The sequence below is a fragment of the Cupressus sempervirens genome, chromosome 6, assembly GCF_028749045.1.
Source record: "Cupressus sempervirens isolate cs-2001-9-10 chromosome 6, ASM2874904v1, whole genome shotgun sequence".
Taxonomy (NCBI): Eukaryota; Viridiplantae; Streptophyta; class Pinopsida; order Cupressales; family Cupressaceae; genus Cupressus; species Cupressus sempervirens.
Window position 1 is genome coordinate 152,948,637 of NC_143123.1, and position 26,894 is coordinate 152,975,530.

General features: G+C 36.4%; 1 protein-coding gene across 11 annotated transcripts in view; it reads right to left on the reverse strand.

Annotated features, from left to right (window-relative positions):
* Nucleotides 1-26,894, reverse strand: part of LOC149551696 (RNA-binding (RRM/RBD/RNP motifs) family protein) — a 100,521-nt gene that overhangs the window by 46,873 nt on the left and 26,754 nt on the right. For 8 of the 11 annotated variants that reach the window (XM_089787217.1, XM_089787219.1, XM_089787222.1 and 5 more), the window contains 2 exons: nt 15,410-15,508; nt 14,965-15,215 (listed from right to left, as the gene is read on the reverse strand). In XM_089787217.1, the coding sequence (XP_089643343.1) occupies nt 14,965-15,215; nt 15,410-15,508 (350 nt within the window). Of the gene's footprint in view, nt 1-14,964; nt 15,216-15,385; nt 15,509-26,894 lie in introns of all 11 variants that reach the window. The other 3 variants (XM_089787213.1, XM_089787214.1, XM_089787220.1) reach the window with 1 other exon arrangement.

Here is a 26,894-nt window from a genome sequence, read left to right on the forward strand (position 1 = left end):
CAATGTTTTAGAGGTGACAAATATGGCCACTCTGCCTTTAAATGTCCTGATACATTGAAACACCAAGCAGCTTTCGCCAAAGTCAGTGATTATGATATAGAGTCAGAGAAACAACCATTCTAAAAGGAATTTCTAAGTATCCTTAACATGAGTAAAATATTAAGAGGGAGTTCTTTATTATTTTCATGTAATGCAAATAAATGTTAAATACTTCTCAAAAGTAAATGTAGTTGTTATAATTCTAAGATAGTCTTAGAATATGAAATAAATTACCATAATTTTATATGTAATATTTGCTTCTCATATAAGCTATGTGCTTTGACCTTTCTCTTTTGAAATGTACTACAGGAAGAGGGAATTAAATGAGGAGTCCTATTTATCATTCAGAGGGAGAATGAGGATGACATCTTGTTAACCTCAGTAAACCTAATCTTATTGATTAAGAGGGAGTAGACCATGCTGAGATGGTTTCTCTAATGATTAATAAGTTGTCGCAGTCAAGAGGACTATGACCATGTGACTATGTTTGGGCCTATCCCCTATGTGTATCAGGAGGAGGTGATGACTTCCAAATGATTATCACTTGCATTTGGGAGAAGTTGTTGTAAGGTGACGATCTTACAATCAACTTGTATTATGAGATCTAATAAATTGAATAAATGGTGAATGTCTTGTATCTCAGCGTTCTGGGAGGCCATTACTCTTAGAGTACTTGGTGAATATCATTGATATTCTGGGAGGCCAATACTCTTGATGTCAAATGTGATATCTAAAATGTTTTGAAGTGGTGAATATCATTGATATTCTAGGAGGCCAATACTCTTGATGTCAAATGTGATGTCTAAAACGTTTTGAGTAAGTGGTGAATATCATTAATATTCTGGGAGGATAATACTCTTGATATCAAATGTGATATCAAACCTTGTTTTTGAGTACTTGATGAATATCAGATGTCGATATTCTGGTAGATCAAGACTCTTGATATCAAATGTGATATCTTACCCTAGTTTGAGTAATTAATGAATATCATATGTTGATATTCTGGAGATTAATACTCTTGACATTATATGTGTATCATGGACATATCTAGACATTGCTTAAGTACGAGTAGAGATCATTGGATATACCATGTACTATTCATATTGTGTTGATTATATGATGATTCTGACTTATTGATGTTTTTCTTCTCCCTAGCTAAAGAGGGAGTGTTAATGTTTAGCGTCAAAAGAAGCAAAACATGAATTACTTGATATACTGATAATACTGTTGATGCCATATATATTACAGGGATCTACGTACACATGTGTGCATACATCCATGAATTATAATATCTGTTATCGGCATCACTGAGATCATGTTATTGACAGACTTCATTGTGTTTAGGCACTTATATTATCATGCCTTGTTATCGGGCAAATATTCCCTATGGTGCCTTGTGTTGTAATCGGCACTTATGATACATTTGTTATTTGTTTGTTTGGATTAATTAACATGCCTCCGAAGAGGCATGTCTCTACGTGGCCTTTGGGCCACGTAGAGACGTGACTCTTCAGAGTCATGTCTATCCACAATGTTTATATGGGAATTTGCTGCCACAGGGGGAATTTGCTGCCACAGGGAAAGTATCAATCCCACAGCAATCAAGTACCTGCAGTCAGCGACAAACATAATATATATTGCTCTTTGTTATCATTAGCATCTTATCTGTTACATAGCATTTCAGTATTGCTGTTGCTACTAAAGGAAGAAGATAATCAAATTCATATTACTGAGATCGCTGCCAAAGTAAATCAAAGTCATTCTGCATTGTGCAAGTAAGATACTCTCTGCAAATATCTATTTGTAATTGTTTTATCTATCAGAGATCCACAAAACTTAACAGTTAGTTATATAATTATTTTCATTGTTTAAGATGAATTAAACTCACGTGTTATGATAGCCATGGCATTATAAACAAATATCACAAAATAGAATCATGAGATGTTGTGATTCCCCATACTTACACCTATAATATAAAAGTAATTTATTAATTTTGCAGTTAAGGAATAACAATCCTTCAACACCTATAACCAGTAAAAGTTAGCAAAATTAGGTACATAGAAAATTGACTATTAGTAGATGTACATTAGCTATTGTAGAAGAATAAAATTTCGGAAAAATCATTGAGTCTTATCAATGCGACGGCTTTTCTAGTTAGAAATAAGGATGAGTCCAAGATAATGATCACCTTTCCAAGAAATATAGCGAGCAACATGTCAGTCATACCAAGTATACATATTCACTGATAAGACAAACCATATTTTGTGGAAGAGCTACTAAGGAATTTACACTATCATCAAAAACCTTCAAAGAGATCACCATTGTGCAGATCGACTGGTCAGACTTATGCAAGAAGAGTGATAAGGAAGATTAGAAGCATTGATTAATGAATAGATTAAGAGCGAGCAAGATCTATATCGATGAAAAAGGACTAATCAAAGACATGTATAGCCACCAATCATTGAAGGCAATATAATGTTAATGATATTATGTTGATCAATGGTAATATCAATGTAAGATATCGATCATCATGTGCAAGTGAGATATCTGATCAAAACATATCGAGAGAGGTGGTAAGCAATAACTAGATCACTGTCAACAAACACAAATATTGAAACACCATATTTAGGAATATTACAATCCAAATTTTTGCTTAATTTAAAATATCATTATAGCCATTGAAGTTATAAATGAAATTGAGTTGGATGGTTAAATTGTTATTCATTTGATTTCATGTGAAGATGAAATGATTAATTGTTTGTTATATGTTGGTTAATCGTTATGTCCTTGAGGAATTGAAATAATGGTTTTTCATTATAATGTTATATGAATGGCAAGTGGCTAGCTAGTATGAATATTCAATTTTAATTAAACAATTCGGAAATATGTTATTACCTTGATAAATTCTTTTTGGAGAAACGCAACAAAAGGGGGGAAAGCATTACTAGAAAAGGAAAAGGCATGAGGGCATCACCTACCATTGAGTTATCAAGTAAGTCACCTTGGTTAGGGAAGCTAGACTAGGCAAGCAAGGTCATACCAAGTGATCACCATGAACAAATTGGTCAACACACTTGATAAAATAATGAAATAATCAAACTAGAAGAAATTATTACCTTTATGTTTATAGACAATTTGAGAGCTTCCTGTCATGGCAAGGCATGTTTTAATATCATGATACCATGGTACCTACACATGCTTGTACATGTACATACATATACATGTACACATACATATATTCCTTATGATTTATATGAACATATATGTCTTATACATAATATACATATACTTAGAATATTCCCTGTGCATACGTATACATGTATTTACATATGCAAATATGGATGGGTGCAAATGATACCCCTATATTAAAACATTAGAGGAACTCTTATTTCCAACTTATGTCAATGATTTAATTTCAAACTTTGGCAATTTTATTAATATATCTTTGCATTGGCCCATTACTTTTTCAGCGGCCTCTTTTACTTTTGGAGCCATTACTTTATCGGCCACCTTGTATGGTTCATGAGCGTAACTTATTTTTGATGCCACCTTTTCTTCTTGCTTGTAACCAACCGAGCATGCATTTTGCAAGAGACAAGCTTATCATATGCGATGGTTGTATTTCAAGCAGATTCTTCTTACCTACGAGTTCTTCTTGATTTATTTTCGGCTACTATCTCTCTCTGCATTTTTACCGTCAACAGCAACATTGAGCCGCACACTTTTTCATTGAGATTTCTATGCACCAGCTATTGTTATTTCTAGTGTTGTGAAAGAGCATTGGATTCATCATAACCATCTATAATGTACAGTGTCATGAATAATTATTCTTGAAGCTAGTATATTGCATACTTCATGCTTGGCGATTGTCGTGAACCCATTGTTATTTGATTTTTCAATCCCTTGCAAGAAGCCATAATAGGAGTTTCAGCTCTCTAGTAACATGAAGGAGATAATTCAAGCTCTGAAATTTTGGCCAAAGGTTGGAATTAAAGTTAGAGCATGGCACCAACAAAACTGCCATTTTATTGTACATCTGATTTAGTAATATCATTAGATAAGAAGTCTATATTATTCACTACCTCAATGAGAATGTATTTTGTTTCAGAACTTTGTTATTTTGATTGGAAGGATTCTAAATCCAGTGCAGACTTATACAGAGGCATTTCCTTTATGCCTTTGAGATAAGAGAAGGCACTCTTATAGAGTCAAGCAATTGCTATAAGAACTCAAAGATTTACTTATGAATGACTGTTATAAGCCCAAGATAGGGCAGAGAGAGTTTCAAATTGTGGTAAAATAAGAATAATCAATGCTATAAGCAACCACGTCAGGATTCATCCAGGAAGAGCAGCAATGTCGAGATGAAGAGTGTGGGTTTATGCCAAATGAATAGAAGGTTATACCTGCAAGATAAGAGAAGGATATTAGAAGAAAATAAATAAATAATAAGCTTAAGCAAAACTATCTTAACTAATTAGTTCATGGTAATCAAATGGTGTTAATCTTGTTGTCAAGTCCAGCGGTGGGTGATAGGGCACATTATGTCTATATAAATTCCTGGCCAGAGTCGGTTTAGTGACATGCTAGCTGCTGTGATCACTAGAGGTCAAGTTGCTAGTAGTTGGCAGATAGTTTAGCGGAAGGTATCCAAGAACTAGCTAACTACCTAGCCAACACTTCAACACTAGGATGCTCAATGGCAGGACATGGTGTCTCGTGCCTATTTCCGAGTAGGGAGGGCCTTTCTCAGTAGAGATTGTGTGGGGATACTACAGGTCCACAGTTAGGAGGTTAAGCCCCTAACAATGCTTCTCCTCTCCACTGGATGCCAAGGCTTGGACAAATACATTCAGTATTGCATGCATTTCATCTTTCTATAGTAGGTAATTTACTTTTATGCACTATTTATTTCTGCAATTAATTCAATTATTTCCTTTTCACTTAGATAGAAATCGGTTATTTTTGTTATAGTTGTTGAACTCTTTTTCAATTGATTATGAAAAGTAGTAGTTATTTCTATATTGTTTCAAATGAATGTGGAAAGTAATGTAAATTGTTGTAATTTATTAATCTTTCTAAATAGTTAGGAAAATGGTATGTTACATATGGTATCAAAGCTTTGGGTTCGACACTGAACCTCAGGCTCATAACTATCTTAACTAGAAAGCTGAAAATGCAGTATTAAATAAAAAACATGATGTACAACCGAATTACTCCTCGAAAGAACCCCGCCATCTCGTATTCTTCTATCTAATTAAGAACATGCTGAAGTACGACTACTCTCATTGTTTCGTACCCAAGGATGATGAAACTTTAGCCCATTCTTTGCTCCAAATTAAGGAGAGAGTTGGATGGACTCCTACCAAGAAGGCAATTTTGAGAACCAAACTTATTGAAGCACGGAATGCCAAACAAACAAATCCACTCATGATCTATCATAAACCGTGTAAAGGGAAGGAGATGCCCAAGGAAGGAACGGAGTACCCAGGAATAGGGTGTCCAAATTCCTTAAAAGATTTATGTTAAGCGAGTTTGTTATATCCTCGGAAGAGGAAATTTTGTAAATAAGTATGGTTGCAGTTGCAACAAGAGAAAAAAAATCGAATGATAATGAGAACAAGTGGCATTTTTGTACATAATTTATTTGAGCAAACAATTGTATCTTATCTCTCTCTTCCTAAGCAAATATTGATAAAGGAATCCAATTGTATATTTTAGGAAACAAAAATCATGGCAAACAATAGAACAATGTAGAGAATGAGATGTCAAGTGCGACCATTCCTCAGAATTCCATCCCTTAAGAGTTCCATTCCTCAGAACCCCACAGACTTGCTGGTCCAAGTCTTGCATGACACTCAAACTAGGATGGAAAACATGGAGGAAAAATGAATGCCTTGGTGGCACAACTTGGACCAGGACAAGAAGATACCCACTAATCTCCTCCTCCTCCTAGAACTGAGCAAGAGTTATTTGCTCACAATGCACACAAGAGAAAAAAAATTGAATGCTAATGAGAACAAGTGGCATTTTTGTACTTAATTTATCTGAGCAAACAATTGTATCTTTTCCCTCTCTTCCTAAGCAAATGTATGAAAATATAATATTTATAAAGGAACCCAGTTGTATATTTCAGGAAACAAACATCATGCAGTTGCAACAAGAGAAAAAAACTTCGAATGATAATGACAAGAAGTGGCATTTTTGTACTTAATTTATTTGAGCAAACAATTGTATCTTATCTCTCCCTCTTCCTAAGCAAATGTATGAAAACATAGTATTGATAAAAGAAACCAATTGTATATTTTAGGAAACAAACATCATGTGAAGCAATGTAGAGGATGAGATGTCAAGTGGTACCATTCCTCAAAATTCCGTCCCTCAAAACCCCACAGACCAGCAGGTCCAAATCTTGCAGGACACTCAAACTAGGATGGAAAACATGGAGAAAAGAATGAATGCCTTGGTGGCACAACTTGGGCCAGGACAAGAAGATACCCACTCCTCTCCTCCTCCTAGAACTAACAAAAGTTATCTGCTCATAGTGCACACAAAACTAGACCTAAAACACCATCTGAAAAGCAAAAGAAACAAGAGATAGTCAATGATATGTCAACTGACATTAAGAAAATTAAACTCCCTAGATTTTCCAGATCTGAATCCGATGAGGCCGCTGAGGCTTGGTTAATTGAGACGGAACAATACTTCAAGATCAAAGTTTTTATGAAACCTCCAAAGTAGTTTGGGGAATATATCACCTTTCGAAAGAAGCGGCCACCTAGTGGGGAAACACCAAGATAGAACTAAACATTAGGACTATCGATGCCACATGGGACAGGTTTGTCTCTATTTTTAAAAATCGATGGCTACCCCAAGCATTTTATGATCAAAAGCTACTGGACTTCCAAAATCTTAAACAAGGAGATCTGACAGTACACAAGTCTTGGGAGAAGTTCACTCGTCTACTAAAGCATGTCCCTCTATATCAGCATGATAGGAACCTAAAGGTTAGGAAAATTTTTTTGGGGTTAAACAACAAGATCAGGGGAGCAATTGATGTTCTCACCCCACGAACCATGGAGGAAGCTCTTGAAAGGGTCATCCGACAGGAACACAAAGTTAAGAGGGATGATTCCATCCGAGACAACAAAAGGAAAGCAAATTGGAGCACCAACAATTCTGAGTCAAGGACACACAAAAAAAGTTTCAAAAACTTTAAGCCAACAAAACAAAATACAAGGGGAATAACAATAAAGAGTTTAAAGGTAGTTCCAGCAGTGGTAGTGGCAACAAGGGAAGTGAGAGGAAAGGACCATCTAAGGGTTGTTTCACGTGTGGTGAAAACCACTATGCCAACCAGTGTCCTAACAAAGGCATCTCCAACCAACAACCTTGACCTCCCTTACCTCCTCAACAAGTCGTCTTTCAGCAGAAGATACATGCAGTGTGTTAGTTCCCAAAACCACAGATTGGAAATCCAAGAGCTTGCCACTTCTCCAATGGCATTCCACAATTCACTCTGGCCAACGAACGGGAATGACCTTGACTTCCCTGCACTTTATGCTCTAATACACCTAAGCAGGTAGACCTTCACCTCAAACTTGATTACTTGGTTCAAAGCTTCCATATAGCGAATTTAAGCTTGGTGAGTTCTCCAATTGGCAAAATCCTTCAACTCGATCAAAATAAAGTTGAATGTTGAATGTTTGAGCTGAATGAATGTTTTGTATAATGTTATCAATAATTGATTTGATGTTTGCAAGAAGAAAGATATAGATTTTCTGACTTCAAAAAGCCAATAATAATACTTCAATGATTCAAAAGACCAATACCTTTGCTTATTCGGGCAACAGAGTCAACTACAATGAAGATTTTCACGTACAACTTTATAAGTTCTATGCATGTAAATTATAAACAAATTAAAAATCAAGATGTGACGGGTCAAATATATATACATAATTTTAAACTAGTCCAAATTGCACTTTAACTCCTATGGGATGGAGACAAACTGGACACAGATACAGAAACATTTTGATATTTCACTATATATATGATGATCACATTTAAGATGCTAAATGATATGTCCACTTATCTAGCATTTAAATTGTTTACATAATTTAAAATGATTATAAAGGACGAATCCAAATGCAATTTAATTCTCTATGCCTTAAATATAAACAAAAGGCTTTTTATTTATCATTAAAATATTATATTCGAATTTTATATTTCAAAGCCATAGTTCTCACACCTTATCCCTCCATACAAATAGATATATGAATATTTTTTCTTCAAATGATTTTGTCGAATATGTCTAGTTGCATTAAAACATTGAATTGAATTTGTCTTATATAACCTTCATATCTCCATTAGTCACAACTCCTCATGATAAATGCACCTTTTCACATAATCGCACCCTTTGTATAGATCAATTTTCTTTAATTGCATCTTTATAAACAAATGTCTATTAATCATAATCCATGGTATGAAAAGTTCAATTATTTTATGGATATCATCGTAGTTGCCACTTTGTATATTCGTCATCTTCTTGCACGGGCTCCAACAGATTAATTCATTTATTTCTATTGCTCCATTTGTGACGGCACATAACTTCATGTCTTGCCTGATGACTCCTTCACGTGCCTTAGTAAACTGATACTCCTCTTCGCTGCTCTCCTTATGTCAATCTCTTCAGGTCCATGTCACTTTTAAATTGCTGGGCTTCCATTTATTTTATTTTTCCTATTTTATGGCGTGTATATTCATTGTCGTGCGAAGTCAACCCATCATGGCTTTGTTCCTTATACGCATATGAGGATATGGTGTGTTCCTCTGCGAAAACTTCAAGTCTCCCCCAAACCACAACACTTGTGTCTCCACCCAGAACACATACAATCACATAATTATGTTAGAACAGAACTCTTCCATTGCTTGACTCCATCGTTACAAAGTTCCACTTGATTGATTGCCCATAGCTTTCACTCCTGTTAACAGTATTACTAAATCTCTTATAGTTCTTAGCCTGAGCATCCTTCATATAGTCTCTAATTTATCGGTGCTTTAATTAATCTTCATGTATTGTGTCGTGTAAGCACCACAAGATACCTATTTCATACTGGCGGCCCTTATTGCTATAAATCGCTATGGAAACAATGGTACAAGCCTCTGTTGTTATTTGACCGGATGAAGTTTGGTATTGCAGGTACCTTCATTAAGTCACTGTGTTATATGATTGAATCAATATAGGCTGTCATTGCTCCTGATCACTACTTTAATATAATTAGCCTCTGTGAAAGTATATGCAGTTCTGTGATAGACTTCTTCATTAAACCAATTCCTTGCTTTTAATTTGTACAGATTAGTATTCATAGGCATATTTGTAGGAGATGCAATTGTAAAAACAGAAGGCTCTTTCAGATCGTGCTTGTTTTCCATGGGTGAATATTTAGCAATCGGTACCACTTCTGATGCTTTTAGCTTCTCCATTGGGTATTCACGTGGAAACAGCTTTGGAGAAGAAGAAACAGACATAGGATGCATTGCAACCATTGCTTGCTTGTTCTTAACATTGAATATCTAGGAGCATTTGAATAATCACTGAGTATCATTGGGATCAATTATAGCTGTATATATGTTTGATAAATTTATTACTGTACTTAAAAGGCAAATTGCAGATTGTACTTTTGTCTTCATTGCTAACTTACGTTGTATTTATCTGCTCCAATTGGACTCACTGTTTTACTTCTGCTCGTTGACTTATTAACATTCCTCATCAATTAATTTGTATTCTTGTTTCTCACTCACATAAATACGCTTTGTTCATATTCAAATCATTCAGCAAATTCTAATTGATTATGCCTATATGTCAATCTTTTTATAATATCTCCCTCAGGTGCCTTTTTCATCATCACAATTGCAGCCTAGCATATATGCACAAAGTGCCCTGTCTCCATGTAAGGCTTTGCCTTATCCACTAATGCAATAGCATCCATATTTCCAAATCAAGATGCTTTTGTAGATGTCATACTGATTATAATATCCTTGTATAATCTGCCGAGGCTCATCTTGTATCCTTGCTCCAATGTTCTTCAAAATATGCATTCAAGACATTTATATCTCTGCACTTAGTCTTCCTTGAACTATAATGCATTGATACTAATGACCTTTTCCATCATGAATCCTCAATATTATTTCACAAATGGGGACAAAAAATTGGGCTCCATCACATCCTTGGATAACCGCTAGGCAGAGCAACAGCTGGGCCTCATAAAAACCCTGGGTAAGATTGATGGAAACCCCATCTCTATATTAATTGATACTGGAGCCACATAATGTTTTATCTCCCCAAAATTATTAAGTAGATTTCTCAAAAGAATTGGATTTATGGCAAAACCTAGGACTGTTGAATATGCAAACCAGTCAAAGGCTAGGGTAGATCAATGCCTGTTGGAGGCTCACGTAGACTTCCAAATTTCTCTACTGAGGTTAATGTGTACGTAGCACCTCTAGGGTCCTATGATATCATCATGGGAATAAATTGGCTCAGCGAGCACAAAGCGAAAGTAGATTGTCTAGCAAAGACAATGGAATGCCTAGATGACCAGGGAAACCCTGTGAGCATTCAAGGAGTAATGCATGAAGTAACGCTTGTCAGATCTCAGCTATTATTGGCATCTCTTATAGCTTCCTAATTGTTGACCTTCACAATGTTATCAAAGTTCAAGTCCACATCCTTTTGTGCCACAACCAACTCTCATCCTCTTGCCCAAAATAAGATTTTTCACATTTACTTTCATTGAGGATATAGAGATTATTGGTTGTTCTATGTGAATCCACTACTAGTTTGCTAACCTACTTGATTTTACCTCCTTCAAATTGAAATGTTAATAAGCCCTTGGTCACACATTTGACTCACACTTGGGAGATTATGCTTCAACCCTTCATCATATAAAACATTTTCAGTTTTTGTTTACCCATTATCCAAACTAAGTGTGAATTTTTCCTTTAATATTTGTCATAGCATTGTCCCCAAATTTCACTATCCCTTCATTCTATTTCTTTAGGGTGAGGAATTTGCTCTTGTTATCAATCATTAGGGTTGAGCAACCATTATACTATTTCTCATTTTGAGCATGTAGAGAAACTTGTAGAGGTGTAGAGAAACTTGTAGAGGTGTTAATCTTTCTTTAATTTCCTTTTCCTACTCTCAAACTTCTGTAGATTTTTTCTTTTGCTTGTCACAAACATTCTCTTTCTTGTTGTCTCCAAGGTTCCCCAAAATCACTTCTATAGACACAAATTGTATGTCCAAAGTTGTAGCACTTATAACACATGATAGCATTGTAGTCCATTAGAAGGCAAGTGATTATTAGTTCCTTTTGGACAAACAAAAGTTATTCCTTGTACAAGATATACAATCCATTGCTTAGTTGCCAAATTAATTGCAAAGAAGTAACAGCCAAAGGAGTAATGGATCTTTGACATATGAGACTGCCTTGGTGGGAATTATCTACTCCATCTCTCATTGTTGCATTTACGAGCTATGTTATTCTATTGTAAGATATCACTCCCTTCTTGGTGCTACTATTGGTAGAGTTTTTGACTGCATTGGCATAGCCCTTAAGATTCTCTTCATTCAATTTCTTTCATAGCTTAGTAGACTAAAAACTTGTGTCACCTTTGGACATACTATGATTTTCCTCAAAGCCAACACTAGTGTTGATGAAAAGTGATCTTCAGGAGACGATAATGGCTTCCAAAATTTTGGTGCTCTCTTTAATCTTCATGCTTCGATTCAATTGATCATTAGATTTTCCAGCTCCTTCCTCAAGGGACCAATCTCAAGGTTTGATTTCTCACAACCATTCATTTGCCTTTAGTTAATCTAATTCATTTGGCCTCCTCACTTTGACTTTTTAGATTAATGATCATTCTTTTTTATTCTTCAAGATTTTTAGATAGCTTTGCATTAGATTCAATGTCCTCCTGAATTTGTAGTTGTAGCTTCAAATTCTTCTTCTATTATGCTATCCTCTTGTCCTAACTCCTCTTCTTTGTCTTCACATTATGGCGCATCATCTCTTGCTTTCATTAATTAATAGGATCTCTACTCTTCCATTGTCTGAAAAGCTTCCATTGCTTTCTTTAAATGAGTTATAAGGTTCTTGGATATAAAGACTTTTCTTATGCCTTTGGAAGTTCTTTTATTTCACGCTTAGCTCGTATGTATATTTTCTTGTTACCTTGATGTTTCCTTCCTTTTCTTTTGCTATAATCACTATCTCTTTCACTACTCGCACTCTCAACCTGTCGATACTTAACAAGAAAATGACCTATATTACCACAATCAAAACATTTAAGAGTATACGTGCCTTTGTGGTTGTTGATTTTTTTTCAGCTTCCGAATAAAGTGAGCTTCTCAATTGCTTGAACTTCCAATTGATTTTGATCCTTTGCTCTTCATCTTCTTCGATGTTGTGAAAGCTACTTCTCGTTTTGATATATTCTCCTTCTCAAACCTCATTTTGTACGTCGTGAGGATCCCATGCAACTCATCCATCTTCAAAGTATCTAGATCCTTCTTTTCTTCAATGTCAAAATTTTTTGCATCAAATATCATGGGGAAAGATGTTAATATCCTTTGCACAACTATTTCATCCTCAATCTTCTCTCCAAGATCATGGATAGTATTTGCAATCTCATCCACACAAATAAATAGGCAGCAACATTTTCTTCCTCCATCTTGAAATTCTCATTTTGTCTATTGTGGCTTTGCAGCTTACCTTTTTCACTTTGTCATCATCTTACAGGTCTTTAAAAGCTTGTCCCCACATTTCTTTTCTTGATGTGAATGGCATAGAATTGCATTCATGGCTTTGGCATTATCTTCACTTGCCCTCTTTTTGACTTGATCCATCAATGGATGAGATGGTGTCACATATCCATCTACAACTAATTGCCTTGTATCAAATCTGAAAACCAATAAATAAGTAGGCATCCTTGTGCTCCAAAAGACATGGTCAATTCTATCAAACAATAAAGCTCTATTTGAAAAGAAACCATTTTGGCATGTTGTGAGTTACAGAGATCTTCCTTCAAGTAGTTAGATTATTTCCAAAGGAACCTAATCTAGCACCAATTGAAGAAACACACACACTAATACTGAGAGGGAGGATGAATCACTTATTTCAACATTAGCAATCACAATGAGGCAATCAAGAACATCCATACAAATAAGGGCCATGAGATTTCACATGGAAACCCTTACTAGAAAAAGCCACAGTAAAGTTGCTTCAATCTACAATCTTTTTAGAAAGCTTTGTAGGAACCAAACCATTGTAGACACCAATCCCCTACAAGTAGACATGAATCCAGCAAGAGAAACCATTCCCTTTCAATGAGAGGCACCAACCTACCAATCTCTTAAGATAGAAGGCACCAACTTTCGAAATACAATATGAGAAATATTTGAAAACTTCTTGATTCTACTCTAAAATGTCTTCACAATTCTACTCATAATCTCAACCAAATATGTGTAATCTCTTTCAAAAATCTTCCACAAACTCGCTTCTCTCTCTCTCTCTCTCTCTCTCTCTCTCTCTCTCTCTACATATATATATACACACACACCTTGCAAGAATACCCTTTCACCAAAAGAGGTGACTCCTCCAAGATGGACGCTTGGAAAGTTGGGACCATGGGGGTCGTTCCTCTTTCCTGGGAAGCCCAAAATAAATGATTTTTATTTCTTTCAGTTAATACTTTGATAGGGCAGTCAAGAAAGGTCTGGGGTTTGTTCCATACAAGACTTAGTTACCTGGTTCACCAGTTTACCCTGTCAGACCAGCCTAGGTACAAACTGGTACATGGTCCTGGACCAGTTCGCCTGCTGGTCTGTGCAGGGTTTGAGAAACACAAATCACAATGGTATGATCACAATTCATGATCCTATGATTACACGTTCTAAAGTACATGCCGTTTTGTTGTTTAAATCATATGTTTTTATGATACTATGTGATTCTAATTTCAACTCATGCTTCTAGGCTTTAAAAATATGTATATATAATTTTTACATGTTTCTGTATGAATAAACCCAAATGAACCCAATCCCCTTTACAAAAAATTTCAGTACCAGAAAACCGGTCCTTCAAACCCGAACTTAGAACTGAACTCAAACCAGTAATTGCATTTTTTTACCTTCTTCAATTGGGTGCTAGACATGGGTCAGCCCATTTAAGAAATAATTATCCAGCCACTTTGGAAGAAGATTATTGGACATCGAATATACTTAGGCTGTTCATCCTTTTAAAGTGCTTCAGAAGCTAAAGAGGTAGCAAGATTGTTGGGCATGGAAGACATAACTTTAATGTGAGCTTTTTTGAGTATTAGCTGCTAACATTTTATTGTTTTACTGAGCGACTCAGTTCTCTGTTGACGGCGTGGGTTCTCTACAAAAGGACATAACTAAGGTACGAGCTTTATATATTTCTGCACACAGATCAATTCTGACTTAGTAGTATATTTGTAAATTCTGAAAAAAAATGAATGGTGGGATTAATAGTATTTACCAAACAGATCTGAACTTTGTATTTCTGTTAATGGAGATAGTATTGTCTTTGGTACTGTTATTCTAAGTTGCATGTTTAATATTCTGAACGTCACTTGCAAATCAGGAAAGTCTATGAACAGAATGCACACAATCTGTTTGTTGAAACTTGAAATGTTTCTTTATATTGTGATTAATCCATGGTGGCTTTCTGATCAAAACTTCCATACAAACTTTCCTGTCACATAAAACTCTGAAAATTCAGTATGGTCCTATGTGTTGAGAGATTGGCAATTTGCAAAAAAAATTGGTTCAAACCAGGGTAGAACGTTTTACAAAATGCAATTAAAATAACATCAATCTCCAGAATATACTGATCTTACCCAGTCTGATTTCGCAATCTCAAGTCTCTATCTCGATCTTGATCCCAATCCTCATCCCCATCCCAAACCCTATCTGTATCTCTGGCTCGATCTTTGTATCTTTCTCTGTCCCAATCTTTGTTCCTCTCTCTTTCTCTGCTTTCTCTTTCTCTATCTCTGTGTAGGTCCCTAAAACGGTTATCTCGACTGAAAGATGCCCTCGATGACTTACTCTTCACTTCATTCACTCTCACAATTCTCCCACCAATTGCCTGATTTAAGGTCAATAATTATCCATTAGCATGACACCAAAGAAATGGGAAACTGAGAAATTTGATTTTCAAAACCAGATACTAGAGAGATTATTTTCAAGCAGACACAACATAATATGGAAAAGATTCCTGTTATGATAATCAAACATAAAAATAAAACTATCAAATACAAGAATATGTATCTCCATCCACACCCTTCCATCCATATCTTTGATTGCATTGACTGCTGCTCTGGGATTAGTAAAGGTGACAAACCCATAGCATTTACCCCCAAAATCTCGGTCATTCACAATCTGCATGGCAATTAAGCAACCAATGAGAAAGTTTAAGAAAACTTTACACAGTAGATAAAAACAAGAAGAATGAGTACTCTAAAATAACACCTCAGACAAATGAATAACAGAAGAAAGAATTAAAGATAATTCATGACACTCATGACTTACCAAAGTAGGTCAATGGACTTAAAAGAATAGAAAAATTGGATAGTAAGGTATAAGGCAAAAAGAATCCCAGCACAAAACAAAATAGTTGGAATTGACGAAGTAAAAGTAAACACAAGGGAATAAACTTTATTTTGAAACAACTTAAATACCCTAACAAAAATATCATTCCATAAATTAATGACAGCTCTTCATTTGGGGATTGTTCGATTAAACTCCATTTCTAAATGCCTTCACAACACTTTTTCATAAGAATTAATATAGATGAATCATTATGTACGAGATATGAAATAACATGTGAATTAACAGAGGAATGAAATTCTTTGAAATGAAATACTAGAAGAGTTGTCAATTCCAACAATTCATTTTTTCAAATATGTATACATAAGAAAGCAGACACAAATAATATTAAGCTTACAATTATGTGTTCCATATGAAAAGTCAAAAGTAAGTCAAATTTCATACAGGATTCAGCATCGCTTCTTTCAATGTTTTATTTCATTCATCCTATGTTTTCCTATTTTGTTTCTTTTTGCAAACAGACTTGTGGCGCAACCAATGAAAGGCCCAATTTGTGTAATATTTGCCCAAGATCCATTCCACGACAGGGATTGGTTAGGAAACTCGTTCAGAATTAATCCTCAATTTCCTAGAGTAAAAAGAGGACAAATCAGCCAGATGGTCAATTATGGCTGTGGATATCTTAATACCAGACCTTGTAGGGACTAAAAAGTCTTTAAATGGATGCTAGGATAGTAGATAATACAGTTACCTGCCAACCTCAATAAACAAGATGCATGATAACATTTCATGAGGACAATGCCCCTCTCATCTGAGGAGGATTTTGAAAAGGATTTAAGTTTTTAACTAAGCATGTCAGTGCAAAATCTCTTGTTTAGGTACAGATGTAGATTCTGTCTTCCTCAGAACAAGTCAAGTATTGCATCTTTTATATCCAAAATGTCTTCGGAGACGGAAAAAAAATTATGTTGTCATTCTCCCCAACATACCAAAAGTGAGGACATCCACACAATGCCCCCAAGCTTTTGGATACATCCCATCTTCCAGCTTGGACAGCAGGGCTGATTTTTAATTTGGGAAAAAAAACCAAAATGCTATCCTAAAATCCTCTTGTTCAATTATAAAATATTCCAAAGGATCCAAACTACTTTCAAGTTTCAACACTTGCAGACGTAAAACACGACTGCAAGCTTAAGGTTTTCTGCAACCCATCCAAGAGTTTTGCAACTTCTCTCAGCACTCACTGAACTCCTCACTGCTGTTTTACAGCTCATCTGAATGTAGAAATAAACTAAAAGTACAAATTGTGTGGGATAACACCAAGCCTTTCAAACATCACACATATTTCAGCATGTACAGCAATACTGTTATTTTAGTTGGCAAAGAAAGAAAGCTGGAAGCACTAACTAAAATCCTCAAAATAATTTAAAAATAACCCCAAACTGGCGTTCAACCCTCACACATGTAAAACATAACTGTGCAAACCTAAGGTTTTATACAGTCTGCAGGAATTTTGTGACTCTTCTCAGCTCGCACTCAAACCTTCCCTACAATCTTTTTTTAAATCAATAATATGTATATTTTATTGATATTAAGAACATTACATCAGAGTACTACATTATAACTTTCATCTTCAAAATGACCATTCTTCCTACTGATTACAGACTACTGCTATCTAATATCCAACCCAAAATTTCAGCTAACTACGCCATGCCAAAACCTTGACCAAAGAGGCATGTATCCTCAGATACAACTTAGACTAACAGAATCGACATTTACAACCATTTTGGCAGCCTAATCAGTCATTATGTAAACTTCACCTACCCTCCTAATTTCAGACACTACACCTTTTCTTTATAAACAAGAGACGGATACAAAAACCATAATCAAACTTTAAAGAGGGCCTCAGTTACTCTGCATTCCCAGACACTGGCTGTCCAGCATTCCTTCCTCATCTGGTCTGACTCCTGCACAGCACGATCAATGGAAAGTGACCCATGATGGCATCTTCCACTTTTTACACCTCTATCTTCAGATTCAGCCACACCTCCCAGCATTCATTCTTATATGCCTCCGTATCATTCTTACCCCGCCAGCGAATGAAAGGAATCAGTCCATATTCCTGCGCCTCGATCGGGTCCTCAAAACATTCTGCAATATCCTTTCCTCTTCCCGGAACAGCCCATTCACAAATTGACTCCATCCCCAATAATATTTCATCATCAAACACAGTGCATAATCCAAATCACAGTGCCCCCCTCATCCTTCCAATTCCAATCCCCACACCAAAACTATAGAAGCTATATCAATAATCAGCTTCCACTGCCAGTGGTTTTGGAATTTGCTCCCCAAAACATCTAAAACTGCATTCACTATCCTCCGCATTTTGATCTTTAAAAGACCTTTCATTCTTTTCTTCGAAACAGGGCCGTAAGAACTTTTTGCTGCAATTTAGTCTCTATTGTGAAATTGGCTTCCATTGCATTTCAACTTATGTCTTTTGCCAAATGTCAAAGAGCCCTGTTATATAAAGAGAGCCACGTCTCTTACTCATTAAAACTCACGTCATGTCGTAGCAGGTGGCATTTATGGAATATAAGCTCACCTCCAATTACTGTTCATTGATATGACATTCCAAGCAATAAATCCCCAAGTCGTCGAATTTCCTTTTTGAAAGTTTTGTAATAATTATTGGGTTACCCGCAAATATTAAGGACATGCCTATGTCTTATCAACCTCGTGATCTATTGAATGCTTTAATTACCTTCCCACATCATCATAATTTCTATCTAGATGACCAGGCTACCACGCTGTCAACTCACTCTTCAATCTTATCGACTAACACTTCTTTATATATTTAATTGTAAATAAGAAATATTATGATAGTTATTCATGAAAACTTCAAATTTAAGTGTGCCTTCCCGATCAAACGACAATGCCCACTTTGAGACCTTATCGGCCTCCATATTGCCCTCCCTGTAACTATGGGAAACTTTTTAATTGTCTAACTTTGAGAGTAATTCTAAAATTACTCTAAAACCTTAGTCACTACTGGTGGCAAATGCCAAGCCGAAACGGAATCATAGCATCAATCATTATTATCAAGTCACCTTCCAAATGGATATTCAAAAATCCCAATGCTTTTCAAAATCTCAAAGCCGCCAGGGCTGCCATCCCCTCAACTAGATTATTGGTGACACAAGCCAATCTTACAACCCCAAACACTAGTATGTCACCCTTGCAATCCCTTATAATGAAACCTACTCTTGCATTACCACCATCTTTCATCACTGCTCCATCAAAATTTAAGTTCACCCACCTTGGTAAAGGGTTAAGCCATTTAACATTCCCTCTGTCCAACTTCTTCTGCCTAAGTGCCACCAACTTGAAAATTCTATATTTTAAGCTAGCCAAGTTGACTGCCACATCCTATCAAACTTTGTAAAGGCCACATGTGACAGAGTGTTTCATGTGGCTACATTCACCATTTCTTCAATAGCATTATCAATTCTAAACAGAATTCTATCCAAAGATTGCTCCTTAGCTTGAAAAATGTGCCTAATGCCCTCCTTCCAAAGCTCCTCAATGATTATTGAAGGGCAAATTTGCCAAATGCAGAAGAAAACTGAGTAGGTCATCTTATAGGGCTACCCAACAAAGAGACCCTTTAGGGATCTAGGTAATGGACCATGCCATCGAGCTTCTTTTGAACCCCTGCCCACACAGCCAAAGCAATCTTGCAATTAAGTAATCAGTGGTTTGCATCCTCACATTCCTCCTTAGACGTACAAAATCTAAAGCGATCGTGAATCCCAAATATCTAATGCCTGTCACCTATTAGGATTCTATTTTTGGTGGCCAACCATGCAAAGGAACCAGCCTTGGGGAGGCAATATTTCCCCCAAAATAGCTTGAAAGGCCAGCCATCATCAATTCCTTCATTATTAAGAATCTAATAACCAAGCTTAACCAAGTATCCACCACTCTTTGCTGCACACCAAACTAATTTGTCATCTTTGCATGTTATTAGTATATTCCTGCTGTCAACAACTCCTTGAATTGTTGTATTTTGTTGTTAATGCAACATGTTCTAAATTTTCCCATCTCCACTCTACACCATCGGGAGTATTAACTCTTTCCACATAATCTACCACCTTCAATCCCCATAAACTAGTTTAGATCTCTCTTAAGTTTTGGTCCCCTTCAATAGTTGGATACCCACCCCAAGAATCCAACCAAAAGTTTGTCGATTTTTCATCCCCAATCAGCCAAGTTAAATGGTTGGTGATCAAGGATCTACATCTTGATATGAAATTCCATATGGTCGAGCCCTTGGGGGGATCCCTAATGGTTAGAATCTGATTGTCCATAGGGGAAACAAGATTTAGCAAGAAGAACCTGCACCCATAAGAAGTCTGGATTGGAATACATCATCCAAACAAGCTTCGCACCCAAGGACTCATTCATTAGACTCCAATTTCTTGAACATGCTCCCCCATGTTGTTTAGATTTGCAAACTTTACCCCAAGCCAATAAGGGCCTCTTCTCTTCCTCATGTCCCCTATTCCAAAAGAACTTTCTCATTCTATGCTCTATGATCTTCAAAACATTTTTAGGAATCTTGACGCAGCTCATAGAGAAAACAAGAATCACTGATTTGAGTAAAATAATTCTCCCAACTGAGGTGAGTCATTTGCTTTTCCACCCCTCCATCATTTTAAAACAAAAATCAACCAAACTCTATCATGGGCTCGCTTTGGATGCCCCTTCAAATAATGGGATGCCTAGATACTTACTAGGGAGAACACCAATCCTCATGCCCAAAACCTAACTAATGTCTCGTTATAGTTCCTGGGGGGAGTTAAAGAAATAAACTTCCGATTTTTGCCAATTAATGGATTGCACTAATGCTTGACTATATTTACCCAACAACTACTAATAAATCTCGCTTCACCCAAAGTTGCTTTGCCAACAATATATGTGTCATCAACGAATCGTAGATGAGTGAGAGGATCTACACCATCCACAATGCGAATACCCTTCCATCTTCTCTCTGCTCTAACTTTAGAATTCAACCTCCCAAGCACTTCATCCATTATAATGAACAAGAACAGGGATTAAGGATCCCCTTGCCATAGACCTCTAGCAGTCTCAAAGAAGCCTTGTGGACTACCATTCACCAACACAAAAAATCTTGGGGTTGAAATACAGTTGTTGATCCACTAAAACCATTCTTCACAAAAACCGAATCTCTCCAAAACCTTCACTAAAAGTTCCCTATTCACCACATCATGTTCCTTCCTAATATCCAACTTGATCATCATTTTAGAAAGTCTGGAAGATTTTATTGTATGAATAGCCTCATGGGCCAAAATGACACGTTCATAGATGGATCTATTAGGAGAGAAGCCACTTTGTTCTTTTGAGATGGATGAGGGACCAAATAACTTTCAACCTATTTACCATCACTTTAGCAATGATCTTATTTATTGTATTACATAGTGATATAGGCCTGTAATCCTCAAAGGAGAGCTTTTCTTCCTTCTTAGGGATGAGGGCTATATAGGTGTTATTTAAATCTTTATGCATGAAGCAGCCAACCCTGGACTCTTCTACAACCTCCCAAAAATCCCTACCCACAATATCCCAAAAGTGTTGGAAAAACAATGCTCAATAGAGCTTTTTTAACTTCCTCCAACTTGATAGGAACATACAGCATAGCATTACAATCTATTGTAACGACATTAGGAATTACATCCAAGAAATCATTGTCCACACTATATGAAGAATAGTTAGAATTAAAAAATCATAGAAATACCTGACCACTTCAAGTTTGATGTCATTTTGAGAAGTCGGAGAAACTCCTGACACAGTGTTGATAGAAACGATTTGGTTCCAAGAGCATTTAGCTTTAACCGAATTGCGAAAGAATTTGGTGTTACAATCCCCCACAGCCAACCAAGTGTCTCTAGACTTTTGTCGCCAATAAGTTTCTTCTCTAGCCAAAATTTCTGCATACTGTTTGTTTTAAGCTTTTTCCTGATCATAATCAGCTTCCCCCATACCATGCTCGATGACCCTAGAATGTAGATAAGCCACCTCATTCTCAAGTTTGAATTTTTCCACAAAATATCCTGAAAAGTCTCCATGTTCCATATTTTCAATTGCTCCTTAATGAACTGTAATTTTTTCAACAGTGTGAATGCTTTGTTTCCTTTCTTGACCAGCTCCATGGACCACCAATGTTTGACTAAATCAGATACACCCTCATGTCTTAACCATATGGATTCAAATTTAAAAGGGGTGCACTCCAGAGAGGAATCCTCGTGCACTTTAAGGCAGATAGGGTAATGATATGATCCAGTTAAGGGTGAAATCCCTGCAAAGGATATCCAATCCGTGGCTCCCCAATCTCCAGCCAACAAGAATTTGTCTAACTTCTCCGCTATGTTAGAGAATCCCCACCTTTTGTTATTCTAGGTAAATTGCCCATTCCACAATTCAATTTCTAACAATCCATTATTGGCACAAAAATTTGCAAAGTTACTGTAACTTTTAATCCATCATTTACCACCTTTCTTCTCCACAGGTCTTATAATGGCATTAAAGTCTCCCCCCAAAATGACCAAATCAGCAGCACAATCTGTTATTATCCTTGAAAGATTCTGCCTTGGTTATCTCTTCTTCTCAGCACTAATAGGGCCATAGACATTTATCAAATTAATATTTGTGCGAAGTTGTTTGTAGGATAATCTAAACCATTGCCAGGATGAATCTTTACCCACAAATGCAACATCTATCATTCCCCGGTTCCATAACTTTCCTAGACCCCTAGACGCTCCTATTACCTCAGAAAAGCTATTGTTCCAATACATAAACCTATGCTTAAAAAGTTAAAACCATCAAAATCCTCATCTTTAAGCTTTGTTTCTTGAAGTAAAACTATATCTGGCCTCACTTGATCAAGACATTGTTTGATCAACCAAACTTTGTCAAGGACATTGCAGCCCCTGACATTCTACGATAGCACTTTCCCTTTCTTGATCTCAACAGTTTAGCCTAGTTGGCTGCATTACCAACAAGAGCTATCTTCTCCTATGCTGATTTAGGACCCCATTTCTTCCTTTCCCCCATATTTGGTTTAAAAATAGCTGATTGAGCTTGCTCCACCATCCCCTTCTCCAAGATATCCGGTATATCAGATAGTCCAAATACATCCTGATCATCCAAGTTTGTCATCACGCCATCCTTTGAGGCTGAACACAAATCCCCATTGTTGTCTCATACGCCTTCAAAGGCTGATTCCAAATTCCTGATAGGTGAGATTGGAATATCCGTATAGACCACAACCGACTTATCTACATCATTCTTTCCCTGCTCATTACCCTAGTTTGATTTTGTTTCCACTCTGTCACCCAAGTTTTCTCCATGTTCCAAGACCGGGACCTCTATGTTGACCTAATCAGCCCTATCCAACACTTGATCAAATCTGTTCAAGAAGCAACCAGCATGATCTTGCGCATGTGTCTAAATATTACCCATGGACTCCCATTGTTGATGAATGTCCGCAAAGATTCTCATCCTAGTTTGGTTGCTCTTATTTGTCGGCTTCTGGGGTTGACGATGATGTGTGCTCTGTGAGGATTCCTATCAAGTTATACTTATAACCATAGAATAAGTAATCAATTTTAGTCTTCTAAGTTCCTTTCTCTTCCAAATCGAGAAGTCTATGTTCAGAAATTAAGTCTCCACTAGGAAAGAGAAGCTCCAATGAAGAATCCATTGGCTTTTCTTTCATTAGTTACTTTGTTAGGTTTAGCACAACATCATCTGGAACTTCACTTTCTAAGCCTTTACATTTGTCGTTCTCCTCTTCTAAGGGTTTATCCTAATCTGCATCACTTTGATGGCCCACAATTATTTTTTGTTGCCATATCCCTTCCCCCAATCTAATTTCTATGGCATTCGGGATTGGATGCGTCTCCTGACATTCAACAAGCATCCTAGTATAAACCATGAGATCTTTCTTATCAACCCTTTCTTCAAACATTACAAAGTTACCCACCTTTTCCCCAATGATCTTCATAGTAACCGAAGGTATTCATAGGGGATATCAGGAAGTCTGAGCCAGACTGGAACCATATCAATCTTAACTTTCTAAGGATCAAAGTTAGGACAACCACAAGAACTCTGCTATCAAAAAGAAAGGACCACTATCCAAGACCCAAGTTTTAGTAGTCGGGGTTGAGCACATGATCAAAACGAAACCATTTAAGATTGGTTTACCTCGGCTTCCCTCACCTAGGGCTTTATTACACCAATCCTTGATCTTAGGGTATATTGGCCAAAGACCCCCCCCCACATTTCACATGAAAGCATGTTCTTTCATAAAACTGATACTGTCACTCCATTCTTTGTTATCCACCGAGACTATGGAAACAAGCAAGTGATCAGGACCAAAACTTCCAGGAGGAATTGAGGTTGTGGCTCTCATATTACTCTTAGGCTGCCAGAACTTCTTCCCTATGTTGCTAAAATTAAATCTTGCCCCATTCCACAAATAGTTAAAGCCATTTCCACTTGGTTGCATTTCTTTTTCATTCCTTGATTGTTGTAGAGTTATGCCCTCGAAACTTGATCTATAGCTGCCTTCACCATGATCTTCTTGACCCATTATTCTCTCCCATGAAACCTTTATGTGTTCGCCGATTGAAAGGCCAAAATCTCCCATAGCGTCCTGAGTAAGCAAATATACTGTGTTGCTTAAGCCCTCAGCTCTGCTCTCGGCTCGCCATCAATAGTTAGTCATACCCTCCCTATAATCTTATAGTTCACATGAAAATGGGTATAAGCAAAAAGTAAATTTCTTGGAAGTAGGGTTTTAGAATATACTCATTACAAATTTCAAATTGTGGTATGAAGTAGACTAGCCCATTTAAAGTTGACTTTCAGCCTTTGAGTGGTTATTATTTAATAAGTTGTGGACATGATTCTGGATACGGAGACACAATAAAAAAGTCTAGTTTTGGCAGAGCCACACAATTTTAATACATATCCAACACCAAATCAGAGAATATTCTGCTGCCCAAAAAACACATCACATGTCCCTCCATTGCAGAAACTCAACCAGATTATATTTTTGCTAGATTTTCTAGAGCAAGGTTCTTCATGCAGCTCAATGGTTCAGCTAATGTGACTGTCTTGTTATTAACGTACTATAAGATGCATTTTTTCCCCAAAAGCAAATCTATGAAATGCTTGTCAATCAGCTGCCTGTAATAATTGTAATCTACAAGCAACAAAAAATTGTATATGCTATGCAATGTACCCTCTCCAATAAATTCATGTAGAAAATTATTGTTCGTTCCATTCTTATTACAAGCCGAATCTAATCATTTCCAATCTCAACTTTTTCTAAGTACTGAGGATTTTGTGTTTGAGATTTTGCATATGAGCCTTTTGTAGGGGTTTTGGACTTGGCCCTCCAACCATACCTTTCTGCCAAACCCGCTCCTTCCTTTTCCCTAATTTGTTTTTGAGGAATTTCCCTGCCGGCATGTGCATCTCCACCTCCCCAACCTCCGAACTCTTTTATTCACCCAAATGTCTCCTTGCACAGCTTGACTACTATTAGTTGCCCCTTTTCAAGCCATACCTCTTCAACTCGTGGTTTTCCCACCTAAGCAAACACTGGCAACATTTTCTAAGGCAGCTTTGATTGGACTTCAGGCATCCATGGTGTAGAAAGTTAATGTTTTATTTACTGTGATGGTTGAAGCTAACAATCCTTGGACCATCATGACTTTCCAGCCATTGTTTTGTGCAAGGTCTCTGTTCTAAGTATGGATCTTGCTATCTCCAGTTTGACACGTATAAATCATTCGGCTATTTACTTCCAAAAACCCTAGCACACATCACTCAAATTGTGTGCTGTGCAAAACGAAAAACTAAGGAAGAAAAAAATTGTTTTTGCAACAATCTAGAGGCTAGGAACCCTTTCACTCAGGATTGATGACTTCCTGCAAGTCTCAAGAAAGGATTACATGTCATCCTATTCAACCCACAAAGCACAAGAATGACTAACAGACTCTTGTAAGAATTTTTAGCATCTTGTTTATGTTATTTATTATTGTAGCAGACTTTGTAATTGCTGCAGACACAACAGTACTTTCCATTCCCATTGCTTTGTACAAGAACATTATCATAAAATCCATTAAAGGCCCTGTAAATGTTTGCCCTTTGCCTTGTGAAATATGTGATAAAACTATTAAGAATGGGAATTTTCATCATATTTGGCTCAAAATAAAAAGCTTAAAGCAAACCACTAAGGTTAAATATTAGAAATTTAAAAGAAAATTTAAAATTTTGGGGTCTTTCATAACTGGTTAAACTTAAAATTAACACAGACCTAGAAAATAACCCTAAGTTTATAACATGGTAATTTATGCACAACTGCAATGTAGTCAGGACTTTACAACTAGAGTCTCGAGGAAATTGCTACCTTATACTTGATTTTCCCAATGAATGAATACATTTTATATTATTATCACATCAAATCATGAAATTTGGATACAGTAATCATGAAAACCATTTAATTTGCCTCCCTTAGGCATGGAAAGTGTCACTCCCTTAACATGTTCATGAAAGATCTGATCAATAATAATGATTATTGAATAACATGATAAAAATGTGCATAGCTTTTTGGCTGGCTAGATTTCTTCTCCTTGGGAAATAAAGTTGTTATGTTACCTTTGTGAAAGATGTCTCTACTTTTAACTGTAATCAGTTTCACTGTGCTATTTTAGACTTGATGAAAACTAATTCACCCAAGATAGACATCTTTTATCACTTTTGATGTATCATTTAATTTGATCTACAGTGTACTGTCTTGTCTTATACCATAAAACAAGATGCAAGCTTCAGAAAATATGAATGGGAGTTCAGACCTCTAAATCCAACTGTTGGGTGACTAGTCACTGTGTCGTTCACGATGATCATTGAAATGTAATTCAGGAGATAAATGCACCAACACCCATACTCTTTCTCTTCCTAAGAATACATTGAAAAACTGAAGTTGGGTTTGAAAACAAGGATTACACTTTTAAGTTAATTTAGCGCTTATACATTTTGGAAATTCTGTATCATACCTTCTATATGGTGAGTTCCAAACTTACAACACCAAATTTATAAAAAATTTCAAGAAATTAAGCATTTTCAT